A 25,336-nucleotide genomic window follows, 5' to 3' on the forward strand; every position below is an offset into this window, starting at 1 on the left:
ACAGAAATAAACCCTTGATATAGATCAATCTGTGTAATGAATCTATACAATGCACAAGCTTCATTTTTTAATTTCAATTACTAAAATAAATGAACTTTTTAATGATATTCCAATTTATAGTGATGAACTCATACTTGATGATCCAATATAAACAATTTTACATCACTTTTACGAGCAATTCTAGGAAGTCTCACAGTGACGGTAAGTAGCTTAAAAGGTACAGGGTAAGCCATCATCACCCACTGATAGGGAACTTCACCAGTAACGTTTGGAGAAATAGTTTAAATTTATTGCCTGCAGCTGCACATATACTTGTTGACAAGGGTAAATGAAGTGAATTGAGGCAGCCCGTACCTGCAGATGTCCTGGCTGGAGGGGGAAACAGACGTCCTTGAGAAACTGCATGGGGCGTTAACTGAGGTCGGGCTCCCTGCCTGGAGAACAAAAACAAACAGGAAAGAAAGCTGAAAATGAAGTCATGTGACCATCAACACTCCAATGTTACCTAAATACGATATAACCTAGCACATCGCATCAAATTATATTTCTAGTGGTGACTGCAGCAGTCCTGTGGGGTGACAACAACCAGGCTGTCAGCTTCCGAATCAGATTTCTTTTTTTTTTTTACAAAAGGAATCAAAGCATGTTGAATACTGATGCAGAGGATTAAAAAGAAGAGGGGGGGGGGGACTCCCCAACACTGACAGTTAATCTATCGGATTAAAGTTGTGCCACGCATATTCTGTCTAAGAGCAAGACAGTGGAGGTGAAATAACTAGGCAACCCCGAGGAGACATGCTGACGAGACAAGAGATATGAAAATGTGGTGCTGAAGAAAGACAGAGCTGCAGTTGGTGAGGATGGGAAGAAAGTTTCAAAGATGGGCCAGAGGCTACAAGAGTTTTACACTTACTGTGCTTTATAGTGCTTGTAATATAAAAAAAATATAAAAATCATACAGCTTAATGAGGTAAAAATAAATGTGTGTATGTTTTTCCAATGTATTTTTTTACAAACCAAATTTTAAACAGGCAAAAGTATTTGCATTCAAATCCCCCATAAGTCAACACTGTAAAGAGCTACCTGCACCAAGGTGAACATCTACCCCAGTCTCAAGTCTTATGCATTCTCCAGCAGGGTTTCTTTCAGGACTGCCCTGCCCCTGTATTTAGCTTTATCCATCTTCCCCTCAACTCTGACCAGTTCCTCTGTCCCTACAGAGAAAAAGCCTCCTCACAGCATGATGCTGCCACCACCTTGCCTTCTCCTGGGAAGGTGTGCTTATTATTTATTATGGTGACTATATGCAATTGTTTGACCTTGATCTTATTTAAAAGTTTTACAGTAAAAGGGGCCGAAGACTGTGGAGCACGATTTTGCAGATTTCTGTTTGTTAAAAAATATTAAAAACCATGGATCGTTTTCATTTTACTTCACAAATCATACATAACTAATCCACCACATAAAACGGCAACAAAATCCATTGAAGTTTATAGCTATAACATAATGACTAAGAATGAATACTATTGCAAAGCACTGAATAGCTTCCGCCAACCCTTGTGTCAAAATGGGAATCATCTGAACTGCCATGGACATAAAAGGAAACTTGCTTATTTGCAATATAGTTACCATGTTTTATGTGTGACAGAAAATTAGTAATAAAATGATTACAGAAACACTTAACAGGCCAAGCATTTAGCTGGTATTCAACAAATTTGGAAGAAATCAATGATGGAGGTAACTGAAAAAGCTTTTTAACACAAGCTGCTGCTGGTTCACCATGACACCTACAAAACTTAATTTTCCTTTGAGTGAATGATTGAGCACTGAAACAAAATGCAATTTGCACATCTTTAAATTAGCGTTATTGATCGTACCAGAGTCAATATATGTCTTACTTATATACCATGATTGACAGTCACTTCTTTTTTCGGTTCTTACTGCACTTTTACAAGAATTGCACACGCGGTTTATTGATAGTTACAAATAAAGTGTAAAATGTGGGATCGGAATTTGAGTAACTAATATAAAAGGCAATGTCAACATGAGACCAATTATCTATTGACTTCATTTCCTGCTAGAGAAAGATTTATAGCTCATTACCCAACGTGGATCAATAGAAAATTCAATGTCCAGCTACGCCCTTCACCACGTGTCATATGTGCGAGTTTCACTTAAAAAAAACCTTTCAGTTCCACACCAAAGGCCAAACTCTTTTCTTTGTTCTCGTTTTCTTTAATTGTCCTACGAAGGTTACCGTTTCACCAAATTATCTTGTTCCTCCTGCTTTAATATTTAACTGTTTTGAGGTTTAAAGATCACAATAAGGTTAGTTTACTAATAACTCTACAGTGTTTTGTAAAAGTATTAATATCCCTTAAGCTTGTTTCCATGTTGTCATGTTACACCATAGACTAATTTATTTTATTGCAAGACCAGTGAACACAGCAGACAGATCACTGAGAAAGTTCTGGAGAGGTTTAAAGCAAATTAGTTTACAAAACAATATTCCAGCTGTCTAATGGAGCTCTGTTCATTCCATCATACGAAAATTCAAACCTAACGAGTCATGGCCTTCCACTAACCAGGAAAGGACAGCAGTATTCAGAGATGCAGCCAAGAGGCCCAAGGCAACTCTGGAGGAGCTGTAGAGATCCTAAGCTCAGGAGGGAGAATATCAGTGCATAACTGTAACTATCAGTTAAGCACTTTACAAAGTTTGCCTTTATTGAAGGGTGGTAAGAAGGAAACCAATATTAAAAAATGGCAGCATAATTTTAGAAAAGCATAAAATTGCAATAGGATTGCTGAATGTTGAGATGAACATGCTTATACCTACTGATCCCTCATTTTCTGTTCCCTTATTTCAACGTTCCTAAAACATCTTTCTGAGTTTTAACATCTCAGTCACTAAGATCTATGTCATATGTGGGGTTTAAGGACAATATAAATTCTATACAAATAGCTAAATATATTGATAGCAGTGTTTCAATGCATGAGACGTTATAGCCTACCAAATACTGAAGTCCAGAAGCACTCTTTTGCCAATGCACTTTTGCATACATTTATATTACATCATGCCGTGGTGATGCTTTTCTTCAGCAGGGGCAAGGAAGTTGTTTGGAAAGGATGGGAAGATGGATAAAGCTAAATACTGAACAATCCTGGAAAATAAAACATGTTAGACGCTGCAGAAGACTGGGGCAGATTTTAACCTTCAGGCAGAGCGGCTATAAACACACAGCATGTGTTAGAATTCATAATGTGTAAGAATAGCTCAAAGTTCAGATCAAAGTAAAATTCAGAAGCAGTGGCAAGAGCTGAAAACTGATGTTCATAGACACGATCAACCAAATCTCACAGAATTTGAGCCTTTTTGCAAAGAAGGGGCAGAATGTCCCTTCTTGTCCCACTGTCTATAAGAGCAAAGCAGGTAGAGACATACTCCAAGACACTTGCAGCAGTCATTGCAACAAAAGATGGATCTACAAAACAATGTATCATGAGAGCTCAATACAAACTCAATCCAAAAATTTTTAGAACCATTTATTTTCCTTCCACTTAACAAAATATGTTCCACTTTGTGTTGTTCTGTCATATAGAATATAAAAAAACAAACAAAAAAAACAACAACAGATCACTGCATACATACAGATGATTTGTCTAAAACATCATGGGGTTGGTGCCACGATTGCAGTACAGCTACTAAATGTTTGCCATTTTGTTAAGCTTTGCTCCTGTTAATCATTCACACAGTCATCTCATGTATACTGGCCAATAAATAACAAGCAGTGACTGAACAGCCAGACGACAGGGTGGCGAGAATATTCCTGAGATTTTAATGATTAACTGCCTGCCATCTGTCTATATCTTCGGACTTTTATCAAACCTCATCTCAAATGTTCTTCTTTGTCTCCAACATTCTGTGTCCATTAAAATGACAATCTGCTTATTTTGAGTTATAACCACTTTTCTAACCTCCCTTCTCAATTTTTTTTTTTTATCCCCACTTGTCATACCTTCCTTCTTCCTCAAAACTGTCTGAAGGCTGCTACTTTAGCTGAAGTAATATGCAACCACTTTAACTCCTGGATCAGAACTTAAAGAATGTCACAAAGTTCATGAAAAGGTGTCACTGTGAACTTGGCCTTGTCAAAATTAATTTCACATCAGATTCATTTAAAAGTTTTATCGATGACTTCTTCAAGGAGAAAGCTGAGGCAGAGGTTATCTTTTTAGCACTGCCTGTCTGCAAGATTACATAAGAGCTACTGATAAGACTTGTTATCAAGCAAGCTTGGAAGAAGAATCCTTAACTCTTCTAGCAGATCCAGATTATGTTGCCTGAAAATGGCTTTGTCAAGAGTTTTGCTCTCTCTGGCAGCCATTCAGCACTATTGTTTTAATCCCTTTTCATTAATCTTGTGTTTTTAAAAACTGTTTATCTACACTTGAGGTCCTCTCGGCAGACAGTGAGCTGATAACAGTTGACATTACACTGTTTCCTGGGGTAAAAAAAATAACCCAACATATAACGTGATGCCAAGAGCAAGATATAATGATGGAAGGTCTGTGTGGCCTGAAGCCAGAGCCAGCAACTGATTAGGACAGATTAACATCCATCTCTGACCTTCAAGCAGATTCATCATGAAACTAATTTATTATAACTCTGCTGAAACATTAAGCAGACCTGAGTAAACAGTTCATTCATCCAGTTTTTGAATTTGAGTCTTTTTAATCCGTCTATCAAAGCTGCAGTTTATTTCTACATCTTTTTCAGTCCCCAAAAAAAGCTTAATACAATTACATGTGGAGCCCAGATCTGTATTTGGTACCTGATAATAATAATGCCTGTCTTCACATTATAGGTGCAATACCAGCAAGTAAAAACACGACAATAAAACTGCAATATGATGTCAATGGAGAGCAATGTCTCAGGTGTATTGTGGTAAAAGTGCTCAGCTCAAACATGAGATGAAGTTTGGTGACTGTTCAAATATTAAAGCCAATTCCAGTGATTATACAGCAAGGCTATATAATCCCAAAACCTGAGGCAGGTCTCTGTGAAACTCAATCACAGGACGGCTGTAATCTTTTCCAAAGACAGCAGACAGGAGAGTTTACTGTCAACTAGGTATGTTCTGGGCCACCTCTAGAAATTAAAGTCATTAATAATGTGTTCCTTTCTCATTGAGAGACTAGAGAGATATTTAAAGACAAAATTAGTTTGGTTTGATTGGCCAATAATTACTCTGGCACTTAACACCAACCTAAACAATGGCTTTCTGTCTCCTTAAATGAGACTTTGTGTGAGCTGGAAAAACTGTTGTACACTTGGAAAAACCTTAATGTGGCAGCTTGATCTCTATTAGAAGAGAGAATGCACCAAGTTATTAAAAATTCATTAAATTGCCTTTATGTACCGATTGTCCTCAGAGCGCTTTTCCTCACTCTGTTTTATTGAGCTGATTTCCATCTATGCGTTACTTTCATTTACTTGAGTCTTTATTCTCTCCCTGTTTTTTCTTTGCATAGAAAGTAGTCCTGGGCCAGTGAGCCTGTTTAGTTGTGCGTTTGTCTGGTATTAGCTTTGTGTAGCTTTTGTTTTCTCTTCCCATAGAAAGTACACCTGGCTCAGTGCTTCTGTTTTAAGCTGCATTCTAGACAGAGTCATTGAAGAGAACCTTTGATGAGTATGCAAGGTTCTGCTGGTGGATTCTCCCAGTTAAAAGGAGTTTAACTGATGTTCAGGAACGTCAACAACTCAGCCCAAACAGCTTGGCTCTTAGATAACCTTTTATCAGTTGGTCTTACATACCATATGCATATATCAACAAAATCTAGCTGTATTCCATTATAGTTTGGATTGAACTGAACTGCAAGTAATTGCATCTGGATTTGATTATACACTGCTCAAAAAATAAAGGGATAAAGCATTCGCCAACTCCTGGACAGTGTGTGGTGCAATGTGGCGTTGGTGGATGGAGCGAGACATGATGTCCCAGATGTGCTCAATCGGATTCAGGTCTGGGGAACGGGCGGGCCAGTCCATAGCTTCAATGACTTCATCTTGCAGGAACTGCTGACACACTCCATCCACATGAGGTCTAGCATTGTCCTGCATTAGGAGGAACCCAGGACCAACCGCACCAGCATATGGTCTCACAAAGGGTCTGAGGATCTCATCTCGGTACCTAATGGCAGTCAGGCTACCTCTGGTGAGCACATGGAGGACCATGCGTCCCTCCAAAGAAATGCCACCCCACACTATTACTGACCCACTGCCAACTGGTCATGCTGAAGGATGTTGCAGGCAGCAGATCACTCTCCACGGTGTCACCAGACTCTGTCACATGTGATCAGTGTGAACCGGCTTTCATCTGTGAAGAGCACAGGGCGCCAGTGGCGAATTTGCCAATCCTGGTGTTCTCTGGCAAATGCCAAGCGTCCTGCACGGTGTTGGGCTGTGAGCACAACCCCTATATGTGGACGTCGGGGCCTCATACCATCCTCATGGAGTCGGTTTCTAACCGTTTGTGCAGACACATACACATTTGTGGCCTGCTGGAGGTCATTTTGCAGGGCTCTGGCAGTGTTCCTCCTGTTCCTCCTTGCACAAAAGCAGAGGTAGCGGTGCTGCTGCTGGGTTGTTGTCCTCCTACGGCCTCCTCCACGTCTCCTGGTGTACTGGCCTGTCTCCTGGTAGCGCCTCCAGGCTCTGGACACTACGCTGACAGACACAGCAAACCTTCTTGCCACAGCTCGCATTGATGTGCCATCCTGGATGAGCTGCACTACCTGAGCCACTTGTGTGGGTTGTAGAGTCCGTCTCATGCTACCATGAGTGTGAAAGCACCACCAACATTCAAAAGTGACCAAAACATCAGCCAGAAAGCATAGGTACTGAGAAGTGGTCTGTGGTCCCCACCTGCAGAACCATTCCTTTATTGAGTGTGTCTTACTTATCGCCAAAGATTTCCCCCTGTTGTCTATTCCTTTTGTACAACAGAATGTGAAATTGATTGTCAATCAGTGTTGATTCCTAAGTGGACAGTTTGATTTCATAGACGTTTGATTTACTTGGAGTTAAATTGTGTTGTTTAAGTATTCCCTTTATTTTTTGGAGCAGTGTATTTGGGATGACATTTGTTTTTAATTGGCGCTAAGAAAAATTAAAGACCTGATTTTAGTGGTTTTCCATTCTTACTGATGTAAGGATTAAAATAATATAGGTGCAACAAAAATCCACTTAAAATGCTTCTTATGAACTAGTCTTGCTGTTAAACAAAAGTTTTTAGTTTATTTTAAAAACTGAGTAGGTTAGTTCTGAGCTTCAAAACTCATGTCACAATACGTGCAACTATGAGTGATTTAGAACAAAACTATGGAAAAAAACAAATGTGTCTTATGATGTTTAAAACTAATATATTAAATAAAATCAATAATAAACTTGAACTCAGATCAGTCTTCACGACTGTGAAGTCTAACATTGCAAATGCTTTTGAGAATATTTTAAAACAGGTTATTTATATCATAATACAACATATTTTGAATAATGATAATTGTTTTCTTGTTCAAGCAAGAGTGTTGCCTGCTTTCTCTCTCCTGAAATTTGACTATTTTAGGATTAATGTCTTAGAATAAACTGAATTTAAAGAGATCATTATAGGATTGCGGCTATTGACATTGTTAAATATTTATTGCAAGTTCACAAGGAAAAAGTGACCGTTGTTTAAGGCACAATAAATATGTTATATTTATACTTCCATTCATCATATGTCTATACCTGCTTATACTTGCAACGTTGCAGGGAAGCTGGTGCCGATCTCCAGCGGTCATTGCATGAGGTCACCAGGTCTTCACAGGGCAACCCAATCTGTACTTGGAAAGTGAATTTTCCCAGTCGGAAAAATAACATGAACCCCTCCTGGAGTGGCAATATCCAAAATGGTCGACACTCATGTAAAACATTGTGGAAGCTGCAGGTTTAAGTTATTTGCACTCTGGATGGATTGCATCAGATTAAACCATTTTCGCACTTAGTGCTGCACATTTGTTTTACATCTCCTTTAGCCTTGGAACAAACAAATAATTATGTGTAATTAATAGAAATACTCAATCAGCTTGTACTGCTCATAGCAGTTAGCACCGGAACAAATAAATCGTTCTGGTTTTCCTGACTTGTAAATCAGAGTTCCGATTTTCAAGGCAAACTGAATGCAGCATAAGACGAGCGGTTTTTAAACTGTGAAATCAGTTGTGAATATGGCAATAGGTGTAGCCTATTTCCATCAGGGTTGGGGTTGTTTTCTTTGATAATCCTCTATAATTATTTCCACAGCATAGCTGAATTTTTCACTGAGGAGCAAAGCTTGCTTGATCAGAAAAAAAAAAATAAATCGCTGCAAGAGTGAGGAAAAAAATTAAAACAGATTTGAAGCGGGGAACAATTAATTGCATATAGTGCCTGTTGTATGTCCAGTACACCAAGCTGAAGACAATGAGTCTTGTGGAGAACTGGAAGAAAGATCTGTACAGAACACTAACGCAAGCAAGCCTATTCTGGGACAAACCTGCAGTTCTTCAATTTAAAGCTTCACCAGAAGCTTCCCTGAGTATCAGTGGCAGTCCATTGAATCCTGAGTGGCTGCTTTGTGGGCTTATGAGGACTGTTAATAGTTTAATTCGCTCCCAAAACCGCGTGGGAGGCATTGCCAGTTTCCCGGCTCTGTGCTAAACAGAGAAAGGACTCCAGCTAAGCCTTCTGACCTCGCCGGGTGGAAAATCATCTCATGCCAAATCGTCGGGCAATCTTCAGCCCACACCATGTGCTCAGAAAACGGTCCAGAGGTGCTTCTAAACGTATAAACACACTCAACTCTGACCACTTTCACAATTTTCTGATCATTTTCTTGACAACAAGCTTTATCAACACGTATCGAGTAAATAATGCAACAAATAGAGATAATCCGTTTTTATCATAGCTACAGTACCTTTATACCCCAGAGTGACAAGTTTATTGATGGAGGCAATATCACTCCTATGAAGGAGTATACCTGCTGGCTAAAATGTTTTCCTGCTTTCTAAGTCTCTCATGTTTCTCCTAACAGGTATTCCTCTGGCAGCCTTTAACACACCTGCATATCTGCAACTTCGATGCCTTTCTGTGGTGAACTCGGCAGGAAAAGCTGATCAGCCCTCAAAAGAAGAATCACATGCATCTTGTTCGGTTATGAGCACAAAAAGTGGAGCAGGCTAAATTAATTCTTTGTATGTTTGAGCTCTAAGATGCTCTAAAGTGGACCATTGTGCCAAGCTGTTATGAAATGCTCCTCCCTGGCTGAAGCTATTGTTATTTATTCAGAGAAATATCAGTTAAGTAGGTCAACATTTAGATAAAAGGGCATTCATTGTTTCTTTTTCTTTTTTTGCTGATCTCTATGCCATGAAATGCATTTCAGTTTGAATCTGAGCCATGTTATTCAGCAACATGTAGCTGTCCTTTTTTTCTGCTCATGTGGAAAGGAGTTACTGTGACTAAATTTCAGCAATCATTATTAATGAAAACATTTATCTGCAGCAACTCCAAACAAGGTACATGTGTAATTTAACAGAACACATCATGAGTGGTGTATTTCACTGTGATCCAGGGTTGCAAGACAAATTAACTTGGCCTACATTTTGTATTCTTGCTGCAAAGGGAAGATTTGAGTCACTGCTGAAAAAAAGGAAAATCCTTCATCTCATCCTGCCAATACAGCAGAGGGTGAGTAGACTTATAAATATACTGCATATATGAATAAAATCTCACTTCTCTACTCTTGCAGATCTTATTTGAAGCTGCTTGGAGGAAACGTGTTTTTTAAAAGATAGTGTGCCACGGGTAATGTATAATAATCCTGGAATGAGCATGACTGTTGGCATCATCTGTTAAAAATCTTAGCGAGTTACTTTGTCTGGATTTTGAGTTTAGCCCAGCCTTTACTCCATCGTGCAGACTCGCTTGTTTTTAAAACAGATGAGCGTTTTCGTCCGTCCAGAGAACAATTAATCCCGATTTAAAACCTGTCCGTCAGTCGTATTTCCCTCAAGGGGGGGAGAAGGAAACACCATCTGGCAGCACAACTGCTGGATATTAATTAAAGCTGTCAAACTTAAGAGCATTCTTAATACTTCATGTCTATCACTTCATTTAACACATACATTTGTCAGAGAAATGGTGGTCTAGGTAGGACATTCAATGACAATGTGTCTGCTTACTGCCAACCAAGGAAATCATGGTCTGAATTTGTCAAGAAGAGTCCTAAAAGTGAGGATTGTACCTCCAAATTCTACCTCCAAACATTATTTATTTATTGGCATTACTTCTCATTTCTGATTAAGCTGAACTTCTTCATGTCCTTTTCATTGTAATTGTATTTTTAAGTACAATCAATAGTTTCTTCTCAAACAAACTGAGTTCATATTCATTAAATACGTGTCATTTATTTACATTAATTGTGATTTCTGAGTAAACTGTACTTTTTAAAACAGTATATCTTATTGTAATTATATGTTTGAGCTCAAACAACTCAATATCAAGGTTTGCCTGCTAGCTGCATTGACCTCACCCATGTGCCAAAAATCTAGTCCAGTTTTTACACTCTGTCACTGATGAGATCTGAACTTTTGGAGAGAGAACTGAAACAAACAAGTGTATTTAAAGTTTTAACAAGTGAAGTTCTGGCAAGCAAGTTATTCGACCCAAATTTGAAGCCTTTGGTGAATGATGTGACTTCAGCCACAAAACAATAAGTTGGAACTCTTCAACGTTTAGTAACTTCACTAATGTTAGCTTGCTGGCTATTGTGTTCATTTGGAAAACCACACTGTAATGGTACTCAAGCGACGGTGGTAGGGGTTCATCCTGTAACTGGTGGGTTGCCGGTTCGAACCCCCGCTTCATCCATCTGTCGCTGTGTCCTTGGGCAAGACACTTTTCCTTTGCTACCTGCTGATGGAGGTCAGAGGGCTGGGTAGCAAAGATTGTATGACAGTTTCCCTTATGTCAGTCTGTCCCAAGGCAGCTGTGGCTACAATGCTAGCTCACCGCTGTCAGTGTAAAAATGTGTGGATAAATGGGTGGATGACTGATTGTCGTGTAAAGCACTTTAGGGTCCTCGGACTTGATAAAGCGCTATACAAGTGCAGGCCAGTTTCCATTTTTGCAGTTTTTATGTTTTTCTCACGGTCCTATTGACTGAAAGACATATTTAGAACTTCAGGAACTAAAAAGGTTAAGTTAGGTCAATTTGAATAAGCAATTTAATTTAATTGTTTAAACTAAGTATCTTCAGTTAATGTAACTTGGCTACTAGTACATTGAACTCAAATGTTCTATACCATTCCATTAGGGGCTCAAGTACATTGAACGTAGTCCACTCCATTCATTCAACTAATGCTTCATTACCTAAACATTTTAAGGCAACGAGTTACCTTGATTACTTAAAGTAAGTTCTACTTATCTGGGTTTACAGTACATTTAGGGTGTGGCAAGATCTCGTAGCATGAACTGTTGCAATATTACACGTACATCTCAATAAATTTGAATGGAAAAATAGTTTTTTTTTTAGTAATTCAGTGCAAATAGTGATAATCATTTACTATATAGATTCAATTTAAACAGGATGATATAGTTCCAGTGTTTATTTCTGTTAAGAGTGTGGCTTACAGCTAATTAAAAGCCCAAAGTTTAGGTTCCTAGAAACTTTGAATATAACCTATAGGCTACATAAGAAATGTTGGCCTGCTAAAAAGTATGGCCATTTACTGCACAGTATTTGCACTCAATACTAAGTCGAGGATCCGTCCACTCAACTTTTCATTGCTACTCTTTGGTAAAATACTTTGAAGAGCCAGCTTTTTGAAAGGTTTCAGTGCCTGTCAACCCAGCAGTCTTACACATGAGTGAGAATGCCATAACATTTCTGTCTTTAAAACAACTTCTTGTAGGTCTAATATTCTGAAAACTGAATGTGGGCTTTCCATGACTGTAAGCCATAATGATTAAAATGCACAGAAGTAAACACTTAAAATATTTCACTTTGTGCATATTAAACCTGCCCTGATGACCTGTCCTGGGTGTAAAATACCACCTGCCAAGTGACTTCTTCCGATAAACACCAGCCCTCATAATCTTAAATTAAATACATCTATGACCTGAAATGTGAGTTTACAGTTTATCCCAAAAAGGGGCCCATTTTCTTAATGAAGCTGAACACCAATCCTATAAGACAGTATTTATGTCCAACCACAACCATTACCCTGAAAATGAGCAATAAATTTGCCACTTGGGCGCATTAAATGCCACCAGTGGCTGGTGAATCAAATAAAACTGCTGGGAGCTGTACCCTGGTGACAAAATAATCCTGACATCTATTAGTCCAACTAAAGCATTTACACTCTAAGAGGCTCAGGAGAGTGTTGACTGACACCGTGGCAACTCACTCGATACAGGAGCCTGACTTTAGGTACAGTGGCATGAGAGGAAAGAGAAAAAAGGGGATAAAGAAAAAGATTTACAGAGGCCGATCAGAGTCACTGGCTGGGGCCATGTGATCTGAGATACGTTTTTCTATTACCTGTTTTCACTCGCTTAGCTATGTGCCTTCATTTTTAATTTATAGATTTCTTAATTTGTATGAGTGTCACTCACCTTTGATATATTGCTAGATCTGCTTGCTGAATGACCCAGAGGCTTTTCATTCTATAAAAAAGAAGAAAACAAAGACATTTTCAGTGAGTAAATAAAAACACATCGGGAAGAAAGAAAAAAAGGCCAGCGAGCATCCTTATTCTACACTAGGAACAGACATCTTATTTTTACCATATGAAGTGCACTTTATTTCTAATGAAAAGTGCTAAAGGAACAGCCGTCAGGCATCAGACGCAAAGCAATTATAGTGTAAATCACGGAGGACTGATTCAAGCTGCATCCATCAGAAGCTGAGGGTTTCAGTGAACCCTAGTCGTTTGGCGTCTTGAATTGATAAATCAACATATTACGGCACGAGACCAAAGGAGGACAAGACAATTGCACAGAGTATCATCCTAACTTCAACTCAAATAATGTGTGTCATAATATGTGCATCATTAGCAGGGAAGCATCTGTCAAGATGTGTTATGAAGATTTGATGATTCCCACTCTGTGTTCTCAGCTTGCATCAGAGGCTGGGATAAATAGCTGCTGGCATGTCCAGGTTAATTCAGGATCAGTTTTAAATGCGAGTGTGCTTTCTTAAACAGTAATCAATCATAATTACATAAAGCAGATTTCACGTCACCTTTGACTGCATGTGTAAACGAGCACACACAAAAAAGCTTCTCTAAGAGAAATTGGCACTGTGGGAGCATTTATCAACATTACCCTGTTAGGTGTGGCTTAATTAAAGTGTTAAGGGATAAAAATCAGCCTGATTACACTTTTTACCTGCTAATGTTCTCCTGCACATTTCACACCACACACCAACTCAATATTCCAAACATCAGAAGCCACTAAACCCTAACCACAGTTTATTTTTCTTCATGATTTGATCGCTGCGTTAAAACATGGTTGGAGAGCAGTCCGGAGGTTTTCTTTGAATTAATAATGTGGTACTAGCAGCAATATCAAAAAACTGCCACCATCGTCATCGTCTTCTGCTTTATCCGGGACCGGGTCACGGGGGCAGCAAACTCAGCAGAGACACCCAGACATCTCCCTCCCCAGACACCTCCTCCAGCTCTTCCGGGGCGAGGCCAAGGCGTTCCCAGGCCAGCCGAGAGACATAGTCCCTCCAGCGTGTTCTGGTCCGTCCCCTGGACCTCCTCCCGGTGGGACGTGCCTGGAACACCTCCCAAGGAAGGGGTTTAGGAGGCATCCGGTTTGGTTCCCCAAGCCACCTCAACTGGCTCCTCTTGATGTGGAGAAGCAGCGGCTCTACTCCGAGACCCTCCCGGATGGCCGAGCTCCTCATCCTATCTCTAAGGGAGTGCCCGGCCACCCTACGGAGGAAGCTCATTTCAGCCGCTTGTATCCGGAATCTCGTTCTTTCGGTCATGACCCAAAGTTCATGGCCATAGACCCACCGGTAAATCGAGAGCTTCGCTTTTTGGCTCAGCTCTCTCTTCACCACAACAGACCGGCACAGCACCGCCATTACTGCGGCAGCCGCACCGATCTGTCTGTCGATCTCACGCGCCATTCTTCCCTCACTTGTGAACAAGACGCTGAGATACTTAAACTTCACCACTTGAGGCAGGAACTCCCCTCCAGCCTGAAGAGGAAAAGCCACCCTTTTCTGGTCAAGAACCATGGCCTTGGAGGAGCTGATCCTCATCCCAGCCGCTTCACACTCGGCTGCAAACCGCCACAGCGCATGCTGTAGGTTTTGGCTAGAGGGGGCCAGCAGGACCACATCATCTGCAAAAAGAAGAGACGAAATCCACTGGTCCCCAAACCAGACCCCCTCCGGCCCTTGGCTGTATCTAGAAATCCTGTCCATAAAAGTTATGAACAGGACCGGTGGCAAAGGGCAGCCCTGCCAGAGTGCAACATGCACTGGGAACAGGTCCAACTTAGTGCCGGCAATGCGGACCAAACTCCTGCTCTGCTTGTACAGAGACCGGATGGCCCCTAATAAAGGGGCCCCGATTCTCCTGGATACTCCCCCCACAGGGCATCACGAGGGACACAGTCGAATGCCTTCTCCAGGTCCACAAGACACATGTGGACCGGTTGGGCAAACTCCCATGAACCCTCGAGCACCCTGTAGAGGGTATAGAGCTGGTCCAGTGTTCCACGGCCGGGACAAAAACCACACTGCTCCTCCTGAAGCCGAGGTTCGACTATCAGCCGGACTCTCCTCTCCTATACCCTGGTGTAGGCCTTACCAGGGAGGAGAGGAGTGTGATCCCCCCGTAGTTGGAACACACCCTCCGGTCACCCTTCTTATGAAGGGGGACCACCACCCCAAAACTCCCACCAGTTACATCAGCATTTAACAACATGTCTAGAAACTAATTCTACTGTCGTATTGCAGCAGGCCTTCTTCATATTGGATAAAACTGTTGCCATTGATCCATCCTAGCAAGTGGAGGTGGAAATCTGTTCCATGGGTTAGGCTGCACTATTCCTGGCAGAGTGTGTAAAGTTTAAAACCAACCTGGGGCCAAGGGTAGCTTTAAAATTACTATCATGGTAGATAAAAGAAAATGTATATGTCAATATGTAAAATGTCTATATCTTTCTGCAATTGAATTAGTTACATATAAAGAAACCCAACCAGAAACAACACTTCTGTTAATTCCTGGGTTCATGGTTGAAAAAAATCAAACGTTTCATAATTCTTAATACCTGTTCAATCATCCAACTAACATCTATGAAATCTCTGCAGGTGCCTGCCTGCTTTTGTAGTTTCCCAGAAACCTCACAGTGAAACAGGTTTGATGGAGTAAACAAAGTAAAAGCTGACATCATGGTAACAATGTTAAAGGTGTACATATAGTTATGAGGAAGGTGACGATAAATACATAACTAAAAACAAGTTTGGAAACAGTGTTTTTCTATAATCTTTATTTCTTTTTACATACTTTTCTCTGAAAAACACCTAAGTCAAAAGCCATTTTCCCAGGTATTAAAACTGAAATAGAAACCATGGTGGATCGCTACAGACTCGTTTCTGCTCCGTCAACAAAAGCTGGAGTTCCTTCCAGCTTGTTTGTGTGCAGGCAGCAAACTGTTTTGGTTTGCCTTAGGACATAAACAGTAAATTAATTGTTTAATTTTGGCCCTTCACACTTTGACATATTTTTATGAAGAACAGTGACTTTAAAACACAAAATGATAGTGGTAAGTTACATTCCCATATTTAGTCTGGGCAGTGATTCCCAATATTTTTAACCAATCTCAAAACTCTCACACATGTTCATAACATGATCCAGTCATTTGCAAATGTGACACATTTTTATGTTAATTGATGGCAGACTTACACACTGAAACTATATATTAATCTGCTACTAATTCTCACTCATTTGTGTCTAGTTGCCATGGCAATAGCAATACTAAATGGGCCAAGTCTTTCCATCCTCCAACCCAGTCTTTACTTTCCACTGAATGCATGGGGACATGTAAACACGTGCGTTAAAACAGACTGTACACAGACCTATAAACATAGAACCAAAATTGCCCAACAAAACCAGCGCTGCTCAACAATGATGACAAGATTATAAAGTCAAATTTGTTTTGTGATCCAATGGTAAAATGGTAAATGGACTGAACTTATATAGCACCTTTCCAGTCATACAGACCACTCACAGCGCTTTACACTAGAGCCACCTTCACCCAATCACACTCACTAACGCTCACACATTCATACAGCAAAATACAGATCGGTAGGCAACCTGAGGTTAAGTGCCTTGCCCAGGGGCACATCAACATATGGAAGGAGGAAGCTGGAATCGAACCCACAACCTTCTTATAGCAAGAGGACTACTCTTCCTTCTGAGCCACAGTCACCTCTAATCAATCTGATCAAACCTTTTAAATAAGCTATTGCACAAACATGTGGTCTTACTGGGGAAAAAAAGAATATTTGATTTGTGGTCGGTGGGGCGAGGTTGGTTAAACAAAAACCTGTCATGTTCTCCAATCATCTGGTCAGAAAAGAAAATATTTCCAACATCTAAGAAGTATTAAATCAGTATATTTTACTGCTGCTCTGCTGACTAAGCTAAAAATGTCAACTGCAAGCATGACCTGGTCACTGCCAGTATTAAACTGTTTAGCTTTGTATCTCCACCATTAAAAAAGTGGCTTGTAAGTGACAGAGTGACACTAGTTTTTGCTCTACCATGCACTTGTCAGGCAGTTTGACCAAATTCCTTACTGTCAGGATTTATCATGGGTGAAATTAGCCAATAGTTAGTTCTTAAATAGAGAGAACAGTCTTCTCTGGGCTTAGTGCTAATGTTTACACAAGACATTTTATTTCTGAGTGCAAAATGCAGAAAAAAAAAACAGTAATCAAATGAAGCTTCCACAATGAAGACAGTTGTCTGCAGTCTCAAATTACGAGCATCATTACTTAAAGCTTGAAAAAGAGGTTTTGTGCTTGACATGGCTGTCAGTGTTGCTGCTTGGAGGATTGACTAGTTATAAAAAATGGTTGCAAGAGAGTGTAAAAAAAATGTGTCCTTCATTTGTGCATATTCATTTCAAACATTCAAAGAATATGTTGTCTGGAAACCTCTTGACCCATTTTGTTCTTTGGTGAAATCTAAGATGGCATGAGATCTTCAACTAAAAGGCAAGGCATGCAAGGCTCACTGGCAATCTTCTTTCAGATTTTACTTCTTTCATGCTTGCTTGTTTTTGTGTTTTAAAGGCTACATGATAACATATTATCCTTTATTTTGTTCAGAAAAAAGAAATGGGCTCAAATATGAGAACAAATTACTCCACCGCTGGTTTTACCCTCACATTTTATGGAAAAAGACAAAAACAAACATGTTCACAGATATGCCAGAGCCAGGAGGTAGACTGATGACAGATGGCTGATAGGGAAGTTAAACATTTTCTTTGTTATTAGTTTTTCATTTTGAAAAGCATTATGTACCCTTTTCTCAAGTGTACTGTCTTATTCTGATGCCAATAAAAACGTTTGAATTAACAAATTTAAGATTAGTCATTTACAACAGAACCTTCCTACAGACAACGTCTGGTTTGCTATTTTGATGTTTTTTATCTGTACTTGCAAATTAAATGAGTATTCTCCTTTTCTTTGTCTTCACTAGTTCAATTTGGTCAATTTAATTTCCACAAAATAGCAAGTAAAGCTCTCTAAGGGTACAATTTGTTCAGAAAATCAGTGACCAAACTAAAACAAAATCCAATTACCCAAGGTATGACAACCAAGGTTTAAGAAGCACAACAACGATGTACACAAAATTGTTCATAGCTGACTTTAATCCGGTATTCTCCGTCAAAAGTGGAAAGGCAAGGGAATACACCAAAATAAAGTTGTTTTTAAAATAACAAGGCCACGGGTGTCATGCTTTAGATAGGAGTTATTAGAGGAGAAACTATAAGTTCAATAATGTTAGTGTCCCATGTCTTTATATGGATTGTAAAAACAAAAATCTAAAATGTTAGCATTTACAGAAAAGTAAAATATAAATCTCTTTTTTAATTAATAAATTTAGATCCACAGAGGGGAATCCAGCTACCAGACACTTATGCCTGGAAACCAGGTTTCATGCCAGAGAAAAATAAACACACCTTAATTATATTTCAAACCAGCTGTTATTTAATTAACAAATAAAAAAATAAATGAGACAGAAATCTAACTAAACAGCTGTGTTTCGGCTGTTGCTATTTTTTTTAGACTGTCTTAATCTATGATTTTCCTGAGTATCCTAACATCCCATACTGGGACTTGCCCAGACTTGTCTCATCTGTTCTCCAGAGCCGAGCATCTGGTCTTGGGAAGACTCACAGAAATCCTGTTGTTCTTGCTGTAAATAAGCAGCTACCTCTTGTTTGTAGCTGCAGTGTAAGGAAAGCGTCCACCAGTGGAAAAAAATCCACCACTTTCAGCCACTTTGAAATGAGTTGATGAGTAGTAAACAGATTACCAATATTTCAACAAGCTTCAAGCTTGGAGCACAGGCACCGCAGAGACATAACTTAGTATGTTCTCAGTTTCATCAGCTTTAAAACCACCCAATGAGGAAAGCAGCAAAGGCTTAAAACTGTGAAAATGTCTTCTTGTTAAAAAATTCCCTCGTCCCCATCAGAAAACTATGTTCAGTAATGCTGTTTACACGCTATTTCTGGCAGACATTATAATAAGCATCTTGTTTTCCAGACAGAGATATGTGTTGTGGCATTTCCTCTGCTAAAGAGGACCACAGAATAACCCTAACTGAAAGCCTAACAAGATGAGGAAGGCGAAAAGGAGAATATAGTAAAGAAAGACAATGTAAGAGGCAGAATCTCGGCGGTCAGCCAGTGATAATGAGGTGTGAGTCCAAAAAATTAAATCAGTGAAATGAACGAAGAGAGTTTTATTTTTTTGCACACAGTTCATTACACCCTCCACTGTCTTTGTCTGTAAATATAGCTTGTCTTCAACAGGCTTCTGCAAACCAATGTACCCTTATTCAACAGAGGCTACAGTACATGAATTACCTAATAGGAACAATTCAAATAACCTGTAGCTTTCCTACAGCATCAACTTGGACAGCTGGAACAACTATGATCCCTATTAGCAGGCTCTCCTTATGCAAACTGCAGTATGTTAAACTGGGAAACTGCAGACCATGATTACGAGTGGATAAAAATCTAAATATGTAAGAAAAAATAAAGCCCAACAGCAAACAGTTAAGATCAGGCAAAGCAAGCTAGATACTCCGTTTTATTGCATAATGTATTGTATTTATTGAACTTTGACTGGGCCATTTTAACACATAATGCTTTAATTTAAACAACTGCCTTTCTAGCTGTGGCTAGTTACTCAACTGCAGGGTGAACCTCTGCCCTAACTATAAGTTGTTTGCATCCTCTGTTGTATGTTTAAATGAAATTAAAATAAAAACCAAATGCTCCTTAAAACCATTTTATAGAAAGTTTTGTTCTGCAGGAAACTAGAACAGGACTTTCAGACTGTGAAAATGATAAGATATGCTTAAATCTGTCTAGAAAACCTAAACAGGGAGCAAAATGAACCACACAGATTTTAATGTTGATTTCAAGTGTTTGATTGCATAATAGGAATGTGTTTTCCTAAAGAGTCCTAACAAAATCCCAATGAAGGGTGTGAACTGTGACTAAATATGCCGTAAACATATTTCTTGCTGTACTTGTTTGAATGACACGCACCTTTGGAACATCGCTCCAGTCAATAAGACTAACATATCTACTTTGCTTTAAATGGAATCACCCATTTGCTTAAGAATACCAACATTACTCTGATAGGTGAAACTGGGTGAAGATTATGATTTGCACCAGACTGTACACAGTGTCTGGTCTTTCTGTCCAACACAGACCTAAAAATTAGGTCACCGCTTACCCTAACCCTCCACTTGCACAGAAAATCTTTCCTAAATATAGTTGGTCAGAAAATACAGCCGCCATGAACAAACATGCAAACAAAGATATGAGCTATCCAAGCAAGCGCAGCATTTATTGTTTCCTCCCTGAGCACAAGTGGCACATTATGGCAATCCACAACAAAGAGCACCTACACTACAGGAAGGGAACTAGGCCCTTTTAGTGGCTTTCTGTTTGTGCTGTCGTCCAGCGGTCACTTGAGGAGGAAATGCAGACCATTTGTAGCTGAACAGCAGAACAGAACCAGATGAGAAATCTCAACTATGTGCAGCTACAACAACCAAAGCTCGGCTGACCACAGACATCTCAAACTAAACTAAAAAAAACCAACAATGGCTGCATCTGAAGGTAAAGGAAATGGACTCCATAAACTGAGACATCAGGATGAGCAGACAGAGATGGAAATGAAACACATGCTCCAGGTGCTAGTTTCCTATAAAGCAGCTCAACATTTTTTTAAAGCATGTTTTTTGGATGAAATGGTATTGTTGTTTAACAAATTCAATCTGTGGCCCTAAAGGAGTCATATACAGTGGGTGTCATAAAACCACATTATCTTGAGGTGAAGAAAGACTCTGAGAGATGATGTTTCTGTATGAATAAGAACGTCTGTGTGATCCTCTGCAGGATGTATGCTTGTGGTTTTCCCATTACCACCTTAGTCTCCTCCTCTTCCTCTCCTCCTTCTACCCTCCTCCGCACATTATCCCCTTCATCTTAGGAATAATTACATCAGAATGTCTAAACAGGATGTGGAAAGATGAGACAGTGACCATCAGGTTGGTTTTTCAGAAAGGCTCTTAAAGATGCCTTACTAAACCTTATTTATAAGAGCCAATCAGAGGAACAGGGAAAGATCAATAGTGAATTTTCAGGGGATGTACAGTATGTTATAAGAGAAGTAAAATATAAGAAGGAGATATGGGAGGAAGGTGGGTCTACTGCACAAAAATGACTAAATGCACCCAAAGATCTGAGGAAAGGGTTCTCAATATCCGCATAAAGTCACATTTCCTCATTAGTAGGGCAGTCAGTTTCAATCCCTTATGTTATTTCTGACTAGTGTGACAAAGTCAAGATACAGATAATTAGCCCAGCACTGTGCTGACTAATAGCTGCATCATTGTTATTTATATTACACTCCCCACAGTGATAAAACTATTTGCTCAAAGGCTCGAAGAAACACAAACCAGGAGGTCAATTCAATAAGCATTCAGAGAAACTATTAACGGTCCTATGCAATACCACACTTCAAGCAGGGACCTCTTGCTTAACTTGGGCATATCCAGGTTTTAGGTTTCATAACTTCTAATGAATCGTGTGAAATGTTTCAGTTTCGGGTCAATCAAGTCCTGAAACAAGTATGTATGTAGGGTATAAAAAAAATGACATTCTAATTAAGAAATACCTGGGTCTTCAGAGGTTAGTTGGAAACAATCAGCTGAATATCAACCAAAACCTTACCACATACAGTGCCTTGCAAAATAACTCATACCTTGTGACCTTTTCAAGTTTAGTCATACATTACCACAAAACTACATGCCTTTTATTGGGATATTTGATGTGTTAGATCAAGATTTGAAGATCTCACAGTGCATTGATCAATCCCCCATCTGAAAATGGACAGAGTACAGCAAAACTGCAAAGAAGACATGACCGTGCACCTAAACTGGTTGGCTAGGCAAAGAGCATTAATTAGAAAAGCAGCAAAGAGGGCCAGATTGACTCTGGGGGAGTTGCAGAGATCCACCGCTCAGGTGGAAGAATCTCTGAGCAGGATATTTATCATGTACTCCACAAATCTTGATAGAAAACTAGCACTGCCTGAACAGCTTTATGATAAAACCTAAGAGTGGGAGTATCAAGCTGTGGGAATGCTTTCCTTCACTAGGAATAGGGAAACTGGTCAGAACTGGCAGGAAGATGGATGGAGCTAAATACAAGACAATCCTAAAGAAAAATCTTTCGCAGTCTCAATAAGGTTAAGACTGAGGCAAAGGTCCCCCTTCCAGCAGGAAGACACTAAACATTTAGCCAGAGCTACAATGGAATGGTTTAGAGCAAAATATTATTAGTAGATTAGAATGGCCCAGGCACAGTCCATACCTAAACCCAACTAAGAGACTGTGGCAATAAACACCAAACTGTAGACAGATTTGAAAACCATGTAACATGTTCTTTCTACTCCATCACCACGCACTACGTTGTCCTGGTTTAATCACATAAAATACATTGAAGTTTTTGGTTGTAAAACTACAAAATGGGAAATGTTTAAGGCGATGTAGCTCTACCATACTCTCATACCCAACTCATCTTCTCTTCCTCCGCTGCTTCTCCATCTCCCCTGTCCAACAGCTTTAATCTCTGCCCCTGACATGTGACTTCCCTAATCCCATCCACCCCCTCCCCATCTACCTCCAAACAGCTGCAGATCTGACACAAAGCTCCGCGATTTGGTTCATTAGTAGATGATGCGACATACTAAGCTGTGCAGTGAGAGCCGCAAAATATTTTTACACGTCTGGCTGTTCTGCCACTGAGGTCGGTGGTTTTGTTTGGACGGTTTGCAGTTACATCTCCAAGCTCTTTATACATTCTAATACAAGTACAGTTAAATTCTGGGGCGGTTGAGGAAATAAACCCTTCTCGTGCAGCAGGCAGAGGGTTTTTGTCTACTGAATTTAAAGCTGTATTTTCTGATGTTTTATGTTGGACTTCAAGTAGAAATCGGCAAACCCCAACTCATTCTGAAGAAAGGGCAGTGGCAGCAGAAAGTGGGTCAACCTTTCACCCTAAAGAGGTGGGAGATGCTTCTCTACACTGTACAAACAAACCTCACTCGCACTGAATGTGCACAAAGGCTCTGAAGATATAAAGACGAGGGAAGCAGATGCACCATCTCTGGTCCTTGTTGCTCTTAATTAGCTCCTTTTTGTCTTAAACCGGCATTGAAAAAGAATAATCATGCATCTCAGAAGCATTGTATCCCCACAAGACTGAAGGCCTCACCATAACAACCACTGAAGGAAAATCATAATAAGCCTTCGCCTCCTTCGTGCATGATGTCTTTTAATGTGCGATTTTTTTTTTAATAAGATCAGGAAATCTTAAAGACAATTAACAATAAGATCATCAACAAAAACAACAGCAACAGCATTAAAATCAAGAATGCATACCTGAATCTTCATTTTCCAACAGGAATTCATTGCTGGATCTTTAAGTCACCTTATCCCCTCACACACACACAGACTCACACACACACAGATGATGGCTGATCAGGGGGTCTTACATGCCCCGTTTGTAAATCCTTGAGGTGAATCCAGATCAAAAGGGAATGAATTCCAGAGAACCTGAGAGCTAAGCCTTGCAAATACGGAAGTAAAGCTGCGACAACGTCAGCCGTCACTGAGCAGAAACAAAGGCGAAGAGAAAGACAGGAAGAGACACAGCAGACGAGAACGGAGCAAGCTGCTGCCCTATATTTTTCTTTTCAAACACATAAATACTGATCTGCTGCCGCCTGACCAGGCTTGTCCCCGCTTCAGCCGCAGAAACACACAAACACAAAGGCAAACACCGTGTAGGTCTGCTACTGTAATCTCATTGGTTCAGCCTCTACTTCCGCCAGCTGATCTTGATGGGGGAGGGGCATACTGCTGTTAAATCATTCAAGAGAAGGAGGAGGTGGTTTTAAATAGACTGCTCTGAGCACTGAACTGAACCTTAAAGAGGTCCTGATAACCCTTATTAAGCCCATTCCAGACCACCAAACACATTAACACAGCCTGCTGTCCTATGAATCCCCCCCACTTATTTATGACAAAGGAGTCAGCTACCTAAAAACGTGAAGAACCGCTAAGGATGCCCCCCAATCACAGATGCTGTTATTAAATCATCTTTATAATCACAGATGCTGTTATTAAATCATCTTTATTGGTCATTGCACATGTACATTACAACGAAATTTGTCCTCTGCATTTAACCCATTCCTTATAGGGAGCAGCGGGCTGCCATTATGCGGCACCCGGGGAGCATTCTGGGGCTAAGGGTCTTGCTCAGGGACCCAGTGGCAGTCTGTGGGAAACGAACCCGGCCCCTTGTGTCCCCTCCGGAACGCAAACCTCCTGTTCTAACCACTAGGCCCCCACTCCCCCATCCCCTATGTTACTCCCACATCCACCAATCTCCAGTCTGCAAGGTGGAGCAGAGCTAACAGAGGTGGGAATTCATTACGCACATCCTCCTCACAGCTGTGGCCAAGGACACAGTTAACAATCTAATACTGACACAGCAGGCCATTAAAGCCAAAGTCCACCAATAAACACACCAGGTCATCTTTTTTATATTGCCATGAGTCACCAGATTCTGTCACAAGGTGCAGCCAAGAAAAAATAAATAGCCACAAGAAAGTTTAAGAGAAATATTTCCCATGAAGACACAGAGAAAAATGTAAAACTGTCTTAATTTTATGTTATTAAACAGAGCATGAATAAGCCTAACACTTTCAATCACCTAATTATTTTTCTGTTTGGGTTACATTACACACACACACACACACACACACACAGATGTTAGATAATCCCATGTGATTCTTAAAACCTAACTATGGAAACCTGGGGATTAAAACTTATGGTAAATGTAACATTTCTGCAATCAAGGAAAAATTAAAAGTCAAGTCAACCAACATCTTTTACATTAGATATAATTACACCCCAGTATGTATCCAAGCATTATGATTTAGTTTCTTCCCACTTCCATTTCATACTTGGAACAAACCATTTCTTACCCATCTAATTACAGTGTAGCAAGTGAAGGATTTTCATGACTTGTGGACAGATATAATGACAAAATACAATACAAAATTAAAGCTGCAAGGAGCATTGAAGGCCCTCGAACCACAGCGCAACTCGGCCTGTGCAGCGACCGCGGGGGCCTGGCATCGCCGGCTGCACGCCACAACGAAGCTGCCGTTCGATTCCAAATGTCGCCTCTAGGTGGCACTGTGAATGTTATGTCATGATCTTCACTCATGCAAAATTCTGGTCTAGCGAGAAGTATTGAAAATTTTGGGGGAAATCCGACCTTCCAGATGGAAGCTGCACTCAGTTTTTTATCAGCGGGCAAAGCTGAAATAAAGTCATGAACTGACTGTGGCAACATGTTCAGCATTGATCCATAATGATGTATACTACATTTCAAGTGGATTCG

General features: G+C 40.1%; 1 protein-coding gene across 5 annotated transcripts in view; it reads right to left on the reverse strand.

Moving 5' to 3' along the window:
* marchf8 (membrane-associated ring finger (C3HC4) 8) overlaps window positions 1-25,336 on the reverse strand; it is a 106,962-nt gene that overhangs the window by 18,798 nt on the left and 62,828 nt on the right. For all 5 annotated transcript variants that reach the window (XM_047351195.1, XM_047351197.1, XM_047351196.1 and 2 more), the window contains 2 exons: window positions 12,695-12,745; window positions 355-434 (listed from right to left, as the gene is read on the reverse strand). In XM_047351195.1, the coding sequence (XP_047207151.1) occupies window positions 355-434; window positions 12,695-12,745 (131 nt within the window). The remainder of the gene's footprint in view (window positions 1-354; window positions 435-12,694; window positions 12,746-25,336) is intronic.

The sequence above is a fragment of the Girardinichthys multiradiatus genome, chromosome 22 (genome assembly GCF_021462225.1).
Source record: "Girardinichthys multiradiatus isolate DD_20200921_A chromosome 22, DD_fGirMul_XY1, whole genome shotgun sequence".
NCBI classification, from domain to species: Eukaryota; Metazoa; Chordata; class Actinopteri; order Cyprinodontiformes; family Goodeidae; genus Girardinichthys; species Girardinichthys multiradiatus.